General features: G+C 35.8%; 1 protein-coding gene across 1 annotated transcript in view; it reads right to left on the bottom strand.

Annotated features, from left to right (window-relative positions):
- The window catches only part of LPHN2 (latrophilin 2), a 75,334-nt gene that overhangs the window by 47,024 nt on the left and 9,582 nt on the right, over positions 1–18,728 (bottom strand). The window contains exon 4 of the mRNA XM_009709098.1: positions 3,797–3,906. Within this exon, the coding sequence (XP_009707400.1) occupies positions 3,797–3,906 (110 nt within the window). The remainder of the gene's footprint in view (positions 1–3,796; positions 3,907–18,728) is intronic.

Here is an 18,728-nt window from a genome sequence, read left to right as displayed (position 1 = left end):
AAGTTGTATTACTATAGCAATTTTCCCCCAAGGAAGTTTTAAGGAACATGTTACAAGAAGACATATAGCTGAAGTCCAGGTAGTAAATAGCTTTCCAATAATTATTTGCAATAAAATCTATTTCATATACTCAGTAGACTTTGAAGTATGCTCCCTTAGTTTCATAAAATGACCTGGAAAATGACAGATGTACCAATCTGTGTAACAGTAGCTGCTGATACCAAGGAAGTGTATCAAAACTATTTGCACAGTTATTACATTTTCAGTATTACAGTATTATTCTGAAGAATGTATTTGTATGTTTCACATAAAGTTTTGTATTTTCAGTTTCATTTAGCAAAATTACATATGATTATTTTGAGAGAAAAGTATTGGCTGAGCTGATGTAGTGTTTCTTCAGGGAACAATTCCAAAACTTTATGGGAGAGTGGGAGGGGGTTAATATTCTCAAAATGAGCAGTAGTTTTCCTAGCCTTTGTTCATTTGTACATCTTCAGGTAAAATACTTGTTTTTCTGCAATTTGTAATTCTTGAGTTAGCTGAGTAAACAGAAGATGCATTCTGAGGTGAATTCCTGGGTTTCACAATCAGTGTTAATGTCTTTCAGATGATTCTGTTTGTGAACTTTTATGCATGAGTTTATTCCTCACCAAAGAGCAATATTGATATTGTACCTGCTCAGAATTAGTAATAGGATAGGGAGAAAAAGACAGGGATAACTAAAATAATTCCTGGCATGTCTGCACTGCGTACATTGGTGTACAGCTCTACATTTTTCAGGGACAGATGGGCTTATTGAAATAAACAAATGCTGCAAAGTCCAATCAATACAGAGAGAGAATAAAACACTTTAAAACATTTTCTATTGAATTCCTGGGTCCAAAAAAGGCTTAAAATAAAAATGCACAGATGTACAAAATGGTACTTTTGATGTTCTTTATAAAAGGGCTGACTTCTGTTATTCAGTCAAAGTGTTAACATACACTGTGTAGCATAATTGAAAGAAATGTCAAGTATGGTACTCTCCATTTCTTTGCAATTTAATCAATAACACTCTTCTTTTAGGACAAAGCAATGCCTATCAAATTTCTCTAGAATTTTTGTTTTGTTGGAGATACAACTGAGTCTCTCAATAGAATTTTTTTTTATCTACACTTTGAGATGCAAAAAAGGAAGTTTTTCATTAAGTACTTTCTTATGAGGGTGATGAATACAGAACCCAGAGAAAGCTCAATCAATATGTATGATCAGTAAAGCACCTATGTATTGCTAGAGGCCAGCAAGACAGAGGAGCTCATAAACTGCATTTTGTACAAGGGTGACACCAACTCCCACGTGTAAGAATTCTCAACTTTTACCACAAAACCTGGTATGATCACTATTTGTAATGTCTCATGGATTGAAATGCGCCACAGTGAGACACAGCAAATTTTGTAGTCTTGCAGTAACTGAAGATGAAGTTCAGAAAAAGTAAGAATCATAACCAAACTTTGGTTAGAAGTGCTGTGATCACTAAAAACCACTCTTCCTAGACCCACAGAAGCCTATCCCACCTTCCTAACAAGTCTCCTATGCTGTTACAGCTGCTACTTGCAAACCTAATGATTTCAGTCATTCCATACGTTTAGATGTGGAGCACTGGAAAAAGTAAGAGAGAAAAAAATTAGACTTGGTAACTGGAGTCTATCAGGCGTCAAAAAATGAGACTTGGAAAAATACCAGGCTTTGTGGGACAAGGAAGAAAGATGGTCAACAATCAAAATAGCTACTGAAGCACAATGTGGTTTGAAATCAAACTTCAAAATTTATTTTAGTAAGTGGTAGCCTTTTTGATGACTGCTGGTAATGACAGGTGATGCCTCTTACAGTTCTGGAACTGGGCATTGTGTCATCACTGTACATGCTGCAGTTGACGAACTCCAAAACTTAGACTTTGAAAGACAAGAAGTACCCAGAATCCTGCGTTATGATAGACAGAGAATTACATAATTCAAAGGGTAGGCTAATGCAATTGACAGTAAACAAAACCAAACATTTTAAAAGTAGAATAACTACACGTTAGAGTACAGGGTAGGCCGTGCTGTGGCACTATACTTCTGAAAACTGGAAAAGAAAAGATTCCTGTAGATAGCAATACCCAATCGGTAGAACATATCCACACTTCTCTTCCTAAAACAGCATAAAAAATTATGTTTGAACATTATTTGCATTACACGTTTTCTCTATGAGCTAGCCTACTGGAACTGGAAATGTAACCTCTTGTCATTTGACTGACCTCATGGTTTGGAATCAGATGCACTGCCCTCTTTCTGAGAATTTGGGAACGAAAATAGCGCTAAAGTAAAAGTCATCTTTGTGGAACAAAACTTTGGTTAGATTGGGGTAAGACATCACTCCTCAAAAGTGGCACGAGAAGAACAGTTACAACAAGCCACCGATACTACACACAGGAGGAATGGTACTAGGGATCACTGTATGCAGTAGGCTTCCAACCCTACAAATGGTACAGGAAAAAAAATCAGCAAGCAACCATTTAACAATGACACAGCAGAAATGAAGAAAAAACAGATGATCTGTGTTTGGCCTTTAACAACAGTGAAGGTTCAATGTGGTGAAGCAGTACAGAGCAGTATTTGGGTTGAAGAAGTCTTATTTTAAAATTGTGCAGGAAACAGTATGGACATAGCTTTGCTTATGCCAGAACTCATTTCCTTCCTTTTTGGATATATACTGTCACCACAGTGTTTTTGCATCTCAGACTTGGCCTGTTTCCTGTTCCAACAGAAAATGTGACTTTGGTTAAGGGTTACTGCAGATCAAGAAATTCACACTTAATAATAACTTAAGGGAATGATCAGTGCACTGCTCAAATTCCACTGCAAACACAGCTATTTCTCTGTTGAGTTACGGGACGAGGGAGAAGTCACTGCAAAGAATGACCTTACAAGAAAGCAAAACCAGTTAAAAGTGTCAAATCTGCAGAACTTTTATAAACATGCATACATGTGAATGAAAAAAAGCATTAATTATTGCAATGAAATAAGAAGTATGTCTAGAGCTACTGAATTCTGGCATTAGAAAGAATATTGTACAAAACTGCTGAAGTAGCCATAACTTCAAATTTTTCTGTCTCAATATGATTTCAGCATTTACTTTGTTTTCAGTGAAAAATTCTGTTTTGGCAGTTGATTCAAGGCACAATTCATATTTCTTTCTCACTCTTTTCCCCATCGCTTTTAAGAACCAAGTTTGAGTAACTTAGTGATTTAATTATTCACTCTGAATCTGCGTTCACTTACAATGTGCCCCTGAAGCACAAAATCCTCCTACAATGTCCCCCAACTGGGATATTTGCCTCCGAGTGTCAGTGTTCAGTTTTGCTGTGCACCTCAAGTCACCACAACAGCAGGTAGCCTTTCAAGTGGATCATGATTAGAATTGAAGTCAATTCCTGCTTTAGAAGTCTGTGAGCCAAGCCAATTTGTCAGCAACTGGTAGCGGGCAAAAGTACAAATTTCTATCTGGCCTACTGAATAGCTAATTTGAGTTTGTTTTCTGGAAAAACAGTAGCCTTAAAAGCCAAACACTTAAGAACACAGACAGACACTTGGCCAGCATCACACCATGGCTTCCTTCCACACTTCGTGAAGCTAATTGGAGGCCCTAGTCTGCAAGTGCTCTGCATGCATAATGGGTCCGTGGGCCATAAACATATGCTTCTTTTCCATGTAACAGCACTCCAGCTTTAATTGTGAGGGCGAGAGGAAGTGAGCAAGAATAAAAAGATTATACTTACTGTAAGGAACACATTCATACTGAACTTCTAGATATTTGTATGTTCCAGGACAAGGATCAGGAAACACATCTGACCCAGTAACTACTATACACTGTGTTCGGTTGTTGCACCTGTAACGGGAAAAGAAAGGAAGCTAATTAATTTAAAATTACTTTTCATTTGCAAGTTCATGCTAAACTACTATATGCAGTGCTAACTCTCTTCACACTTGGGCAGTCCAATCCATAAGACAACAAAGTCAATTAATACTAGATTAAAGTCCATAAATAAGGCTTCAAGACAATATTTCAGTTCAGGCTTTATACTGAATATACTTTATACATTATCTCAAATGTCACTCGTTTGCACTGGTAGAGACAGCTCTCCCAAACATATACTGATTTGATACTACTATTCAATAACATCAAAGTAAAATGCAAAGATGATACAAAATGAAAAAAAGTGTAAATTTTGATAATGTAGAATAACACAAATGAGCAATTCCTTCCATCTTTAGAGATACACATACTGCTGAATGGTTTTACATCTCAGATTTTTGTTGTGATTCAAGGAAATTATTTTGGTTGGAAGAGTTATTGTAGACAAAGAGCATTAGCATTTCCATTTTCATTATTTTAGGAACAATTGGTGGACTTTAAGCTTCCTCTGTTAGGTTACAGGAAGAGGTAAAGAATGACCGTCTGAGGAAATAAGAAAAACAGTTAAAAAGAAGAACTGCAAGAAAAATAATTAAAAAGTATTTTAGAGGAGACTAAATACTGAAACATATATATGTTTTGCTTAACAACGGAAGCCAATGCATTTTGATACAAAAAACTTTATTACAATGCCTCTAACCATGAAAGTCTACTGAATTTAGTGCTTATTGAAGTTTTTTTAAAATAATAATAATAAAAAAGAGATTTTAGACTATTATTCCTTTTTCCAGGGGAAAAAAAAATATCTCAGAAGTTAAAAGTGGAAAAATGATCACCTAATCCTGAAGAAATGGTCAAAATATAAAACAGAAAAAATAGTCAGAAGGAAGTGGAAGAAAGAAAACAGAAGGTCAGGGAGTCTGGTGACTGAAAGAAAAAGAGCTTGGTTGATCTTCTCAGGGGTTAGTTTTGTTTGTCAGCAAACTGAATAACAGAAGTCTGAACTTAAGTAATAGTCTAGCCTTTGACTCCAGCTGTACATCAACTTCTCTACTGCCCTACTGCTTTCAACACTCCTTGAATACGACATCCAAAGCTAAAATAACCTATCTTGTATCTATGGCTTTCCACAGCTGTCCATTGCCAACAGGTACAAGAATAATTCACGCTACCTCATAAAAGGTAGAGCAAGCACATTTGAAGAACTCTGACATAAATCACTTTCCTTTTTATATACTCATCAAACCAGCACAGAGCTGGTTAGGACATGCTGTGCCTCTTGCTCAGCAAACTTGGGAACAAAAACTCTTCTGACTATCAGTTAATTCTTTGTTTCTTTTTTCTTTTTTCTTTTTTTTTTAAGCTACCTATTTCTAGCCTCATAAGGCTCTTAATTGAAGAACTCATTGTAAATAGCCAAGATTTCTGTGTATATGCACAACCACGGATACAGACAAACGGTGAGGAATTCACCTGTCATCTCTGTGCTGCTTGTGGCAGTGACTTTCCAGAGAGCACAGGCAGGTCCCCTGTACAGCTATAGCACCAGTAACGTCGCACCACTCCCAACAGCACTATTATTCAGTGCAACAGCTCGTGCACTATATTAGAGAGTCTGGAACAAGTATGACGTATCCAACGGCTTTCAGATCCATGCTGAAGTGATGAAATTGCACTCAACTGGCAGAGAAAATCACCGTACTGAATCTGTAATACTGCAAATGTACAATACAGCCACTTTTTTGTACTCACACAAAGGTTAAAGTGCTGCTCTCGTGTACTTTGTGTAGGAGAAAGCTGTAGAAGCAGGAGAAGGCAATACAGCCCAAAACCTCATAGGTTTCTCTGTTCTAACGCCTGTATGGGGTTTTTTATGCCCCACAACTTCAGGCCAGACTAACCATCACGAGAAAATCTCGGATGTAAGATTTTGTAATTAATTTTTTTAAACTTTTTTCTGTCTCTTTAGTGAAAACCTTATGTCAAAATCAAAATAATTCTTACAAAAAGACTTGGTGTAGTGCATCATTAAGTATAATGGTTTCCACAGCTTTGAGCTGTATGAAAATTTCATTTTACACTTGAATGAGTGGCAATTAAGAGAGAAATATTGATTTGTTACAAAATAAAATGGATACATATTGGGAGAAATTGCTTGAGAGTGAAACTGATGAAGGTCATATTTAGCTGTGGGAAAAAAAGTTCTACTAGCAGTATTTGTAAATCTTATAAAAAAGATGGGACTCATGTTTTCCTACAAAAAGTTGGTTTTTTCTCTTTTATAGTCCCTCAGTGAAAGACACAAAATGTTGCCGTCAGCCAGGAATCTGAGAAGAGCTTCATGCTAGCTTGTATCGAAAGGATGCATAATAATAATTCAGAAGAAAATGCAGTATTTTTTTCTTCACACAGTAAGTGCCAGTGTCAAACTTCAGGCATTGAGTGGTCTTCACAGGAAGTTGTTGACCTTCTAAAAACTTTTGATTATTTCTTCATGCAAGGTTTCACCTGCTGTGCATATGGTCACCTTTTGCTCATCTTTGGACAAAATGAAGGAGACTCCAATTCCAAAACAATGAGCTACACCCACTGCTGCAGTACACAGCAGTGCTACAAAGCACATCATCACCTCCCCAGGAAGTGGATAATTAAATTATTAAAGGGATTTGTGCTTTAAGTTGTAGTGTTTTACATTCAAATCACTGATTTTGCTGCATTGCTCGTTGCATTTTATAAAACCTGAGTAATTTTCATATCAGGTTCTCATTTTCATGCACTTCTAAGATTTCAAATTAAAGACACTTGATTAAGATATTCACAGTTTTAAAACTCAACATTCAGGTAACTATTCGTTATGTAGTTAGCGGTCACATTTCCGTTCCTGTAAAAACTTCAAAAAAACCCAAGCAACTACAGCAGCTGTCAATCCCAATTCCTGGGTTACAGAGAAGAGATGAAGAGTAAGTGGACTTTGTAGAGGTAGTTCTGAGCCAAGTCATTCAGGAAAGTTACACTACTGCTATTTGTTCTCTGGACAAATGAAAGTCTTCTGTCCGGTGCATTGCTTTTTTTTCCCCTGTAAAACCAGACAGATACTCCAAAAGATACTTCGCGGTCCATGAAATAACACTAAACAGCAGATTACCCTCCATGGTTACAGATTATCAAAGCTACGGCATCACTACCATAGCAGAGCCTGCTTTACACTTAGAAACACTATGCCCAAAGAAGAGGGTATTACATCGTTACAGCCTTCAACTCAATCCTGTGACCCATTTTCATCGGATTCTCCAAAACAAGGCTATAGTGCAAATAAAGTTCCTGGTGATTTGCAAAATTGGCCTAGACACCATCAGGAAAAAAATAAAAATCCAAACCTCAAAAAGCTTAACTGGCAAACAACTTGAAGTCCCTCATTCATTTTAACCAACTATATTTTTTCTACACAACGTACTGTTCAGTCCACCTATTCAAACTCTTAGATTTGTTCCAACGAAGGCATGATACAAACCAGCTCCAACTTCTGCAAATTTAAGAAGTCAAATCACAAATACTTTAGTGTTTCAGTGTCTGTAATCTAGTGTTTAAGTTTTCTGTAGGTTTTAAGTACCATTTAAGCGTTCTGTAATCTACTTAACTGCATACTTCCCTCACATATGTTAAAATACGCAAATTCTCAGGTTTTTATGTACAATCTTAAAATTCACATGATCTCACACCAAGAAATGTCTTCACGCTTAAGACATTCACAATATTAACAAAGATTTATGATACAGTGACTCTGTCATTTACAAGAAAATAAACCAGACCTCTATACAAACTCAGTAACAGTTGGTTGAGGAAAGGTAATATATGAACTAAATCTGAAATCCTAGTGAGGAAAAGACTAACTGTAGCAGTGAAAGAATGATAATTCAGGTTCCTGTGCTAGCAGCAGCAAAAGTTTTGCAAGGGGAAATGTAGGAAGTACCCCTATTCTCATGAATGCAAGGAGCAATTGTGTACTCTAACACCCATTTCAGTATTTCAGTATGAATGAAGAAAGGTTACATTTTCATAATGCAGATGCATCACTTAGAGTAATCTAAAAATCAAATGGAGTGTTTAATTAACAGTTACAGTACAATGTCTGAACTCTTTTCACCTCAGGAAGACGACTGTGTAAATGAGGAATGGCCCTTTCACATTCCAGATGAATACGGGAAAAAAGGAAGGTAAAGCAGCTCCAGTAGGGCTGTTAGCAAGTATCTTCTGCTCATGATGTAGCCATGTCCCGGCTGCGTCCATCCCCTTCTGTGCTCAGCTTTAAGGACAGCTGTACTTTCCATGATAATTTGTTTGCATTTCAACTCTAATCTTGACTTGTACAACTCCCAACAAATTGCTTTTGCTCTTTTTTTATTATCTTACGCTCATTATTGCACTTTTCCACGTGCAATGTATGGAGATGAGATTCCATGTGCAATCTATTGTGTGAGGTGTTTTAATCAATAATCTTGTTCTGCTGATTAAGCAGGGGCTTCTGTTTTGGCAAGATAACATTAGTTTCTCCTGTCATGCTCCAAAAACTATTTGGAATCTTCAGCAGATCATTAGATATGCTACAATAAAGCTTTGGTACATTCTCTTTTCTTTCTTAAATTACTTCTTCACTGTCCTATCATTCCCCGTCACCGCCGGCACTGCATTATTATTACAGCTCCCCTGAAACTTGCACTAGAGCTATGTCTCCAGGCTATAGGATGCCACTTTCAATTGAAGCTTCTGCTTGAAAATATAAATTAAGAAAATTTCATTATCTCCTGCCAAGGGCCATTATTCACCACTGTTCTAAGGAAGATTAAAAATGCAAAATCTACGGACCTGAACAAATACTCCAGTGTTAAAATGAAAAACACAGTGCAAAATGACTGGACCAGAAATCAAAGTACTGGAATCTGAGAAGTAGATTCCAGAAAGACATTAGTATTACATGGATCAAATCGACTGACTGAGGGAAGAGGTCATCTTTATGGGTAAGTCACATCAGTCACATAAAGATACATTCAATTCCTTTCCAAGTGGTTCTTGCAGTTTGCAAAATTAAAGTATGTAGGAAATAATGTCTACATTACCATTTATCCTTCAAATGCTTTTGTTTTGCATAGAGGACTTTGACAAAGATAGTAACATAAAATAAACATGTTATTTTGAAAAGGATACGGGTTAATGTCTAGCCAGAAATGGGCTATCAAAATAATTCTGGGTATTCCTAACACTGCATTTCTGTGAACGCAGTGTTTCATTAAGTAAGGTAAAACTGGCAAACACAGAAAACAGTCATGTATACTTTACTTTAAAAAGAAGGAAAAAAAAAAAGAGATACAGTATAAAGCCACATTTGATAACTAAAATTAATTTTTAATAAAATTGTCAATACATTTTAAAAAAATCTATCTTGATATGTTTTGAAACTTTTAAGTCAGATCTGACAATACTTCTCTTTTGGCATATTGATTAAATACTTAAAAGCTAGCACGACGACATGTCCCTGCATATCGCCTGCAGCAACCTGCTTAAACACCACTTGAAGCACGTAAACTCTGAGTTGTAGCACCACATACTCCATATGGTCTTCTTGTTCCTTATTCACCCTGGGTGATCTGCAGTCTGAGTAAAAAGAGATGGGAATGTGGGATGACTACACTTCGTGTATCGACTTTTAACAACAGCATATTTCAAATTGAAAAATCCTGAACCTCTTCACCCAGAGTAAATGGCTGTCTCTACATATGTATTCCTAATGGTCTACAACTGCCACGTGAGATGTGCCTCTGCTTTTGTATGCATATTCACTACACCTCCATTCCTGTTATTAAACTCAAAGTTACATATGTATGAAGATGTCAGATACTACTTAAATGCTATGTTTTATTAATTTGGTATTAGAAAGTATGTACAAAACTTATATATAAAATACCCAGAGAACAGACATTTTATTTTAGGAGTGTACAGATACATATGTATGCACACATACATAACACACTAGATAAAATTATTTAAAGGAATGTATTTAAATCATGAGTTTCAAATTCACCTCACAAGAAATATATTATTATATACTGAAAACTAATGAGTTAGTAAATTGGGCCTTACCAGAGCCGGGAAAAAAAGACCTGCTAAAAAAAAAAAGCCTTGCTATCAAGCCCTGATTTGAAGCAGCATTGGCCAGCCATCACTGCAATATCCACAGCACTCCAGCAACCGCAGCAGCAGTCACACAACGCCAGCCAAGCAGGAAGAGTGAGCGCACACATCCCTACAGAGCCACACTTCCTTGAAGACAGACATACCATCCTGCAACTGGCTTTTTAAAAACTCAGGATGCTACACTGGCAATTTTGCTTACTCGCGTGTAAGATTTTCTAAAAATTATTTCCAAGTTAGAATCCCTAAAACTGTTATGGGAGAATGAGCACATGCAAAAACAAAATAGCATCAATTTTACTTAGCTCAAAGGAAAAACAGATCTAGTGTGCTGTGGTGGTGGTTTCCATAATCTAAGAAAAAAATGGGAGATACATGACCATGTATGAAAGCAGAATTTGGCCACAGGAATTGTGTCTAGATATTGGAGCTCCTCCTGTGACCACTGAAGCAGTAAGGTAAAATTTGGTTTGAAAATTCACAACCTAGCCTTGGTATTTTCTATGCACTTGGCAACATGACCACTACAGCAATAAACCTGGTGGCTCTGGATGAAAAATATTTGGGGGGAGAAAAAAAACTGAGAAAATTGTTTCTATTTTCTTTTTAAATATGATATTGATAATTTGTTGAATCTTCCTAATTACTGAGTAAACATGACATAAGGAAGCTAAATAGTGTACAATTAATACTGTAGAAGAAGGTGCACCATAGCATTGTTTCCATTTGCCCAAGAAATATGCAATAATACTTAATTGTGTTTTCTTTATACAACATAATCTTGTGGGAGTCTAAGGGTATGCATTAAGGATGAAAACTCCAAATAGACAATAAAACACAAGAGAAAATAAGCAACTCCCGCAGGCCCTTTCTCAGGATTACCCAGTCTGATTCACTATCAACGAATGTGTATCCCACTTGTATGGCAAAGTAATTTAACAGAGTATTTCTTGCTTTCAACCTCTTCTTACAATTTTAATACATTTAGTTATGACCCATTTGCCTTTTAGTATTCATGTTCTCTAAGTTCAAAGCAGTCACTCTTAAAAAGAAAAATCTTCTCACTTACATCTAAGCTATCAGAGATTTTTTTTTTCTTGTTACAATTCATCCTTGTTCCATTACTCTGCTTATTGGTGTAAACGCTATTATTATGGAATTATTATCAACCTGAAACTGAAGCATCAGATAAAGTAGGGAGGGGAAGAAAAAGAAAAAGGAAAAGGAAATGTAGATTCCAGTGTAATACACAACTCCTGCCTTCTCTGTTATTTTTTAAGTGTTTTTATAATCTTGTCTTTCTATCCCCACTACTTTCTACCACATACATGAAAGGCCTACTGGAACTACCAGAGCCTGTGAATAGATGACTGTAAAGCAAGGACAGGAAAACTAGATATCAAAAGATGCAATGAGGTGTGCAAAGTAAATGGAACAATCTCCTGGTGAGGTTTGTGTAGGTGCAAACCCAAACCTCCTAACAGTGTGAAGCAGAAGAGACCTGCTTTTTAGAGAAAATGTTTCTAATGCAACCCCACCTGAGGAAGAAGAAATGGAAATAAAGTCATATTCATAATCTTGTTGTATTTATGTGTGTGCGTATTTGCAAACAAAATGCAGCATGGGATTACAGGTAAAGTACCTCTTAGTACACTAACTAAGCCAAGCAGATCCGCACTGCTGAAAAGTAATCAGTTCAAAAGATCCAATTAAATGTTTCACCATTTAGACAAAATAAATAGCCTGCAGCTATGCTTATTTACTAATGAAAACTTTACTAGTTCAGCACCTTAATATCTGAGCAATTTACACAGATTATTCACACTGAATGAGCACGAGTGCAGCATCATGCCTTGTGGGTTGAGCAGGTTTCAGGGGAGAAATGTAAGGTTGAGTAATAATATCAAAGCTTTTTGAAGAGGCATTTATTTCTGAGGCACAGTGCTAGAGCACAGTGTATAGGAAATACAAGTGAAAATCCTGAAGCACAGTGTCTGATCCTTAGGCATAACGCTGCAACAGACTCCCAGGAGAAGAGACTTCCAGGTAGCCAGCATGCAATAAGAGTAAAACCCTTTAAAACTCTTTCTTGCAGCACTATCAATCTTTTTTATCCATGGCTTGGCATGCAGTATACTTATAACGTAGTTAAAAGTTATGTAATTTAAGACAGCTTCTGAGTCATTATTAAACGAGTAACTTGAAGAATTACAGTACTGAAAACATGTAGTTTTATCCTTCATGTTAATTTGCATAGATCTTAAATACATTTTAAAAATTCACCTACTTTAATTACTAAAATAAGGTATTTCAAATGACAGGTGTGATTCGTTACTGCAACTTCTGAAATGTAGAAGCCTTGTACACTGTTAATGTTCACGCGTCGACTGGACCTCCAGCTCAGTTCAATGCAAATTCAGCTTGACACAGTATGGGTCTCCTGAGTTTAACACAGCTATTCTGTTAGCAGAAATGCATATTCAACATAAATGTATCCCAGCTCTAACAGGAAAGAAAGACTTACTAATTTACAGAATTGGCCGCTGCCGAGGTAACATGATTTCATAGGGTCCTTTGGTTTCCCTCCACAATAGACAGGATGAGGACAACTTCAAATGGGGGGTGTGGTGGCGGCAACTCTAACTGAACTTTAACACATGCATTCCCCTTGAATAATTAAAAATATTATAGCCTGTATCAATTAGGAGCAATTATTTATAAAAATGTTCACCTACTGCAGTTTGCATATAGAAAAACGATCACATTTTTAACAAGGGAAATGGGAAATCGCTATGGGATGCCCTACTTAGATTAAATTAGCAAGAAACTTGTTATCAGACCATATAAAAGATACACCATAATAAGACGTGACCTTATAGAACCCTGGAGCCAATCTGTGATATTTTTCCCCCTGTAACCCTTCCTAATTATCTGCAAAGTTACAGACCCTTTTGTGGCAGGTTATTTTTCTGTGAGTAGTGAGGGGTTTGGGGCTTCTAAATATTTAATTAGTCTTCTGATATGAGAATTGTTGCACATGCCAACTGCTTCGATTTTCAAACTGTGTTCATCCTAATTATGTTCAGATTTAGACTGGTCATCCCAAACCTCTCACTCTTGTAATTATTTACTCCTTAAAGATCATTCAGTGGAGAAATATTTTTCACCCTTATGGCTCTTTCTTTCCACAAATGGCTTTTCTGGTCCGTTAATTACCCACTCAGAGGATTAGAGTTTGTAATAATGCAAGAGATTCTGCATGTAAGATGAGTTTTACAGGGTGAAAAAGAATAAATTGTTTTTTGTAAACTTGCCTCGGGGAATATCCCCTTTTTGGGTTATAATTTTCATCAACAATGGCCATGTGCCCAACCCTCTGTATCTACCAGTTCCACAGGGTTACAGAGAGAGTCATTTCTATAGCTCAACAGAACTCAAAGCAAAATGCTGAGCAAGAGGCCAGAAGACAACTTGGTTATTTTACGAGATTTATGGAAGTGCAATCTGCTAGCAAGATGGTATGGTCCTTTTTCTCATAGTTTTTAATGCAATTTCATGGCTTTAAAGTTGTATATATTTAAGTGATAACTAATAATAAAATTACAATATTTTCTTATTTCATCTGCTGATTTTTTCCAGAAGTGCTGTCCCTTGGTAGGTCTTTAATCAACTCTGTAACAGTAGTGTCATTTCCTATTAAAACGTGTCTGAGAGTCCTCACTACAAGTACCTTCTTTTCTTCTGAGAGAATGCATGTCACAAAAGCACTGTTATGCATTACCCACAGTGATGTCTGGATCTAATTACCATCTGGAAAGCTTGCAGGGCTTCCAGGTATAGGACTTCCCCTGCAAAAGTATCCTTCTGCTCTAATTTGGGAAGCACAATCCCACTTTCTTCTTTGACATCTGAAGTTAAGGGATTAAGTTACCCATCTGAGCTGTGCACTCTGATTCCTGGAATTTCTAGTTTTAAGCCCAACAAAGTTTTAGGGGGTTGCTTTCATTTGCTCCAAAAGTCCCATGTATTCTGCAGTTAGTTTTTACGCAAGTCAAACAGATTCACCTCTGTAAAAAGCACATCAGAAAATTCACTGGCTTGGCTCTGCACAGATAATCTTTAATTGTGTCAAAAATATTCATGATCTAATCCTTTTATCAAACTGTCTACCACTGAAGGAGTATCATGTGCCTTCACAATTAAAAGCCCCATGTTAGCCATACATAATACTGTATTACATTTGATGCAAATCCTTTTCTATTGAAATAAGCACTGGGCTGACAGCAGGAAGTGGCTGATAAGAAAGCAACAAGGCATTGCTGATGGCGTTCATGATAACTGAGCACTAACTCATATGTGTTCTGTCTACAGTACATTACCCAAAGTGTTCCTGTTTTCAAAGCAACTCCAGTAGCTGTTCTTTTGTTGTTTCTCTGTCACAAAGGCAGCAAAATTATCTAAGAAAGCTAAATATACAAAAAAATTTATGTTTTTCATACCCACTAGCGATGCTGGCACTAGGATAATGTACTGAGGGCAATATCAGTACTACATCCTAGATGAGAAAACATCTACAGCTTCAAGAGTGTAATAGTAGAGTTGAGTTCAATGCTGTTAAGAAATTCAGTAAACAGGGAAAGATTATGGGTTCAGAACTGTCACGTTATTGTTACACTTACAACTCAGCCTAAATTAATGTATTAAATAGACACAGGAAGAGGAGCACAAACTTTGAGCTATGGTGAAACAATAATTTTACAGTGCTGGAAAAATGAGTATATTAAATACATTTCCAAATTGCCCCTTCATCACACAGATATGTATCACAAGAAGTAAGGTATCTGAGAAGCAATGAACAATAAGGTTAAAGATCACAGATTACTACTAAGAAAGGAATACAGATACCTTTGCACATACAATGGCAAAATATGTGTCCTGCCAGATGAAATGTTACATAGCTCGGTGTCATTCCTTCAAGGTGTTCAAACTCTATGACTTTGGTCAGAGCAGCTTGCTGAATGAAATGGTTATGCTAACTAATTTCTTTTCTTTTTCTGTTTTGCCTGTGTACGTGTGTGTGTGTGCGCAAGAAGAAAATGAAATTCAAAGGTTCAAATAGCTACTGTATTATAGTGAAAACCTGACCAAAAAAAAAGGCTTTCAATAGTAAATTTGTAGTAAAGATTCTGCACTGCATTATAAAGCACATTTGACATGGAAAAATTCTACGTGGTAAGAATTTTTCCTCCTCATTGATATGTCTACAGCAGGCTAAAAATATACTGGAGTATTCGGTCTATGTAACACTCTTAAGACTGCATTAACTTCATTGCAGTAACTTGTTTTATAGGCTCAGTTCATCATGACCTATAAAATGTTCGGCTGAAGTGCTTTAAATATCTGCTAACACCATGTGCAAGTCTGGGAGTACAAAGCACTGTGCTACGAAGCGGCAAAGACAGTACTCTTCTGAGAAAGTAGCACGCACTCTTATGTTACTGATATAAACAGGGTAAGCATGCTAAATAATGTATGAAACAGGCAGCCAATCTTTATATAAAACAGGAATTCTAGCTGAATTCTTTGTTTATTTTACCAGTACGACACTAGCTTTTAAGATTGCTTGTTAAAAAGCACAGAAGTTGACTATCATACTAAATTAAAGAACATACATGCAAACTCCTTTCATTAACAGTTATTATATGAAAGAAAAAAAAAATCTCCTTTATTTGTAACCACAGCATTTTTGCTAATTATTGTTCTGCAATATGTAGAAAATAAAATGCAAAGAGAGGAAACGCAAAGAGGGAAATTATCTACATCTTTCAGTAATCATGGCCCATTTATTAAGCAATTAGATGGCAATTTTATTATTAGAGAGAAAAACAGAAATGCTATAAAATGCTGTTATTGCTTTATCTTTGATCCTTAAACTTTTCCATTTCAGCAACCTCATTAATGTCAAAATGCCATGAATACGGCCACCCCTTTTTAGACTATACCCTGGGCACAGGTAGAATCTATGGGATTCAATAAAGAAGTTTTTTCTTGTTGAATTCAACTAAAAAGCTTAATTGAGCCACAAAGGTCAGAAGGTTCTTTTTATTATAAGTAGGAGATTATTCTGTGGCAGAAGGAAAATTCCAGAATATGAGATCTGCTCATTTCTGTACTACTCTGCAGCCACTTTTAAATTTTTAAACCCATGTTACTCTTCTGTTCCTTTCCTCTGAATTAAACAGCTTCACTATAACCATCTTTAAATTCTATTTCCTTTGTGTTACTAATGAAAACTTTTCACTTTCATCACTACTGCTGACTTTATAACACTAAAAAGTACTCGTAATTTACTTACATATATTTAATTCATATTAATCTGTCCTAATTTATGATCTATACCCTGCTCTGCCCATCTTCATGTACCTTTTCCATGTCAGTTCTGTTTACTAAGTGATATTCAACGGACTTCCTATAGTGCAATGAACCTTAACAGGCAGCTTTTAATTGCCTTGCATAGGAAACCACATCACTATTAATTCCACAGCAACAGTATAAAATAAAACTATTGCTTCTCAGACTCTAGAGCAATTAGACCTCTCGGCTATTTGGCTAACTCTGCTTCATGATACCCAGTGCAGTTAATTATATTTTTTGATGTTAATAGTCTCTGTCAGTTTCAAGCATAACTCCTCTTTGATGAATATTTAAATTATATTTGAATAAAAAAATAATCTTGGTTACATTTCATATTCAGCAGTCATCACAGCTTAATAAAGGTCTCCTCAGCAAGGGTTGAGATAAATGGCTATATGAACACATGTATAAAGTCCTAAATCAACTTATCAGATAACATAACTGTTTTGGCTAAGTATTATAGAGGATATATTGGGTGGGAGGAATTAACAGGTTTTAATTATTACAGTATTACTCTATACGAACCAAATTTGGTACAGTAAAATGTAAGTAAATCAGATTTTTTTAATAATAAAGTTCTAAGTGCAACTGAACCAGGAACTTATCTTGGCTAGACTAGAAATTTGAAAACTATATAAAATTCATATAAATTTATCCAAGAGAAAACAAAATTCAACTGAAAGTTGTTGAAAGTTAAACATTGTTGTCTTAGTCAAGTTCTCAAAAATATTAGTAAATTAACAACCAAGGTAATTACATATCCAAAACATACAGTACATGATTAAATGTAGACCAAACAGTATGCACACCTGGTAGAGCCTGTTTCAGGAATCAGAATAAAAACCCCAAGACAATCACAAGCTGAAGTATATATTTTATGATGCCCAAATATACAAGAAACTTCATATAATACTTAAATTTTATGTATAGGTATATACATATGCATATGTATATTTTATGTATATGTAGATAATGTGCACGTGTGTGTATATATGTGTGTGTATATCTATGTGTGTGTGTGTATATATATATGTAGTTATTTATATTTATTTTCACCCATGAATAGCAAGAAAAGACTGATGAATATGTATATTCTATCCTGGAGATAAGATACACATTGACTTAAGAATTTGACAGTGTTTTTGCCAATAATAAAGGAAAGAAAATAATTAAATATAAGATATGAAAACACTAAACAAAATATCAAGTTACACCCTGGTAAGATAATGAATCTAATATTTTTTGAAGTAAACTAAATCTAAATCGTAAATGTCATTAGTTGGTATCAATGATCTTTTTGTTGTTTCCTTTGTAGCTTGTCCAATTACAGCAACACGCGTGTGTGTGCAATATGTGCTTGCACATGTGTAATATAATTTCTGCTGCAGAAAATAACAATAGAACACACTACAGAAAGATGATCAAGTACCACTGACAGCTATTTCATCTTACCTCACTACTCAGAAGCTCGTAATACGAGGATTTGTATTTAATTTACTAAGTAATGCCACGATGGAACAACCCCATTAATAAAAGCCCCTATTTTTAATGAGTAAACTAGACCTACTATTTTCACATTAAGAATTAATAATAGTGAAAATGCACAAGGCCAGATAAGGTTCTTCCCAGTCTTGAGTACTACTGTTGTTTCTGTAATAAAGACAAAGACTACGGTATGCTTCATGAATATTCTAGGCTCTGTGATTATGCCTAGTCCATGAAAAAAGGCTACATGTATTTCTGCTTTTTTCTTTACATTTGAGTCATAATTAAGTCTTGTGACTAACACATAGAAAACAAAACAAAACAAAAATCAATCAGGCCATGGCTCGGTATTGCGAAAAGCTTAGTTTAAAAATAACGAGAATTTTAAGCTTCTGCTACATCAAAATACTCATGAGGGTGACTGCTGTACTAAGACCTATGTCTGCTTCAGATGAGTAGAAGCCTTAATTTTTAAAGGATGCTTAAAAAAAGATACCTAATGTTGATAACCTTGAATGGTAAATGTTTTGTGAAGCAGTTGTCAGCAAGCTGAGACAGAAATCACTGGCATGCCAAAGCAAAAGAAGGACTCGTACGTGAGATCAGCATCAGTACCACAGCAACTCCAATGTGCATAAATTCCGAGAACATACAATATCCACATCAGCCTGTGCTATCCTATCATCAACACTGGTATTTCTCTGACACAA

The sequence above is a fragment of the Cariama cristata genome, unplaced genomic scaffold (assembly GCF_000690535.1).
Source record: "Cariama cristata isolate BGI_N322 unplaced genomic scaffold, ASM69053v1 scaffold20111, whole genome shotgun sequence".
Taxonomy (NCBI): domain Eukaryota; kingdom Metazoa; phylum Chordata; class Aves; order Cariamiformes; family Cariamidae; genus Cariama; species Cariama cristata.
This window is presented reverse-complemented; position numbering and strand designations above follow the sequence as displayed.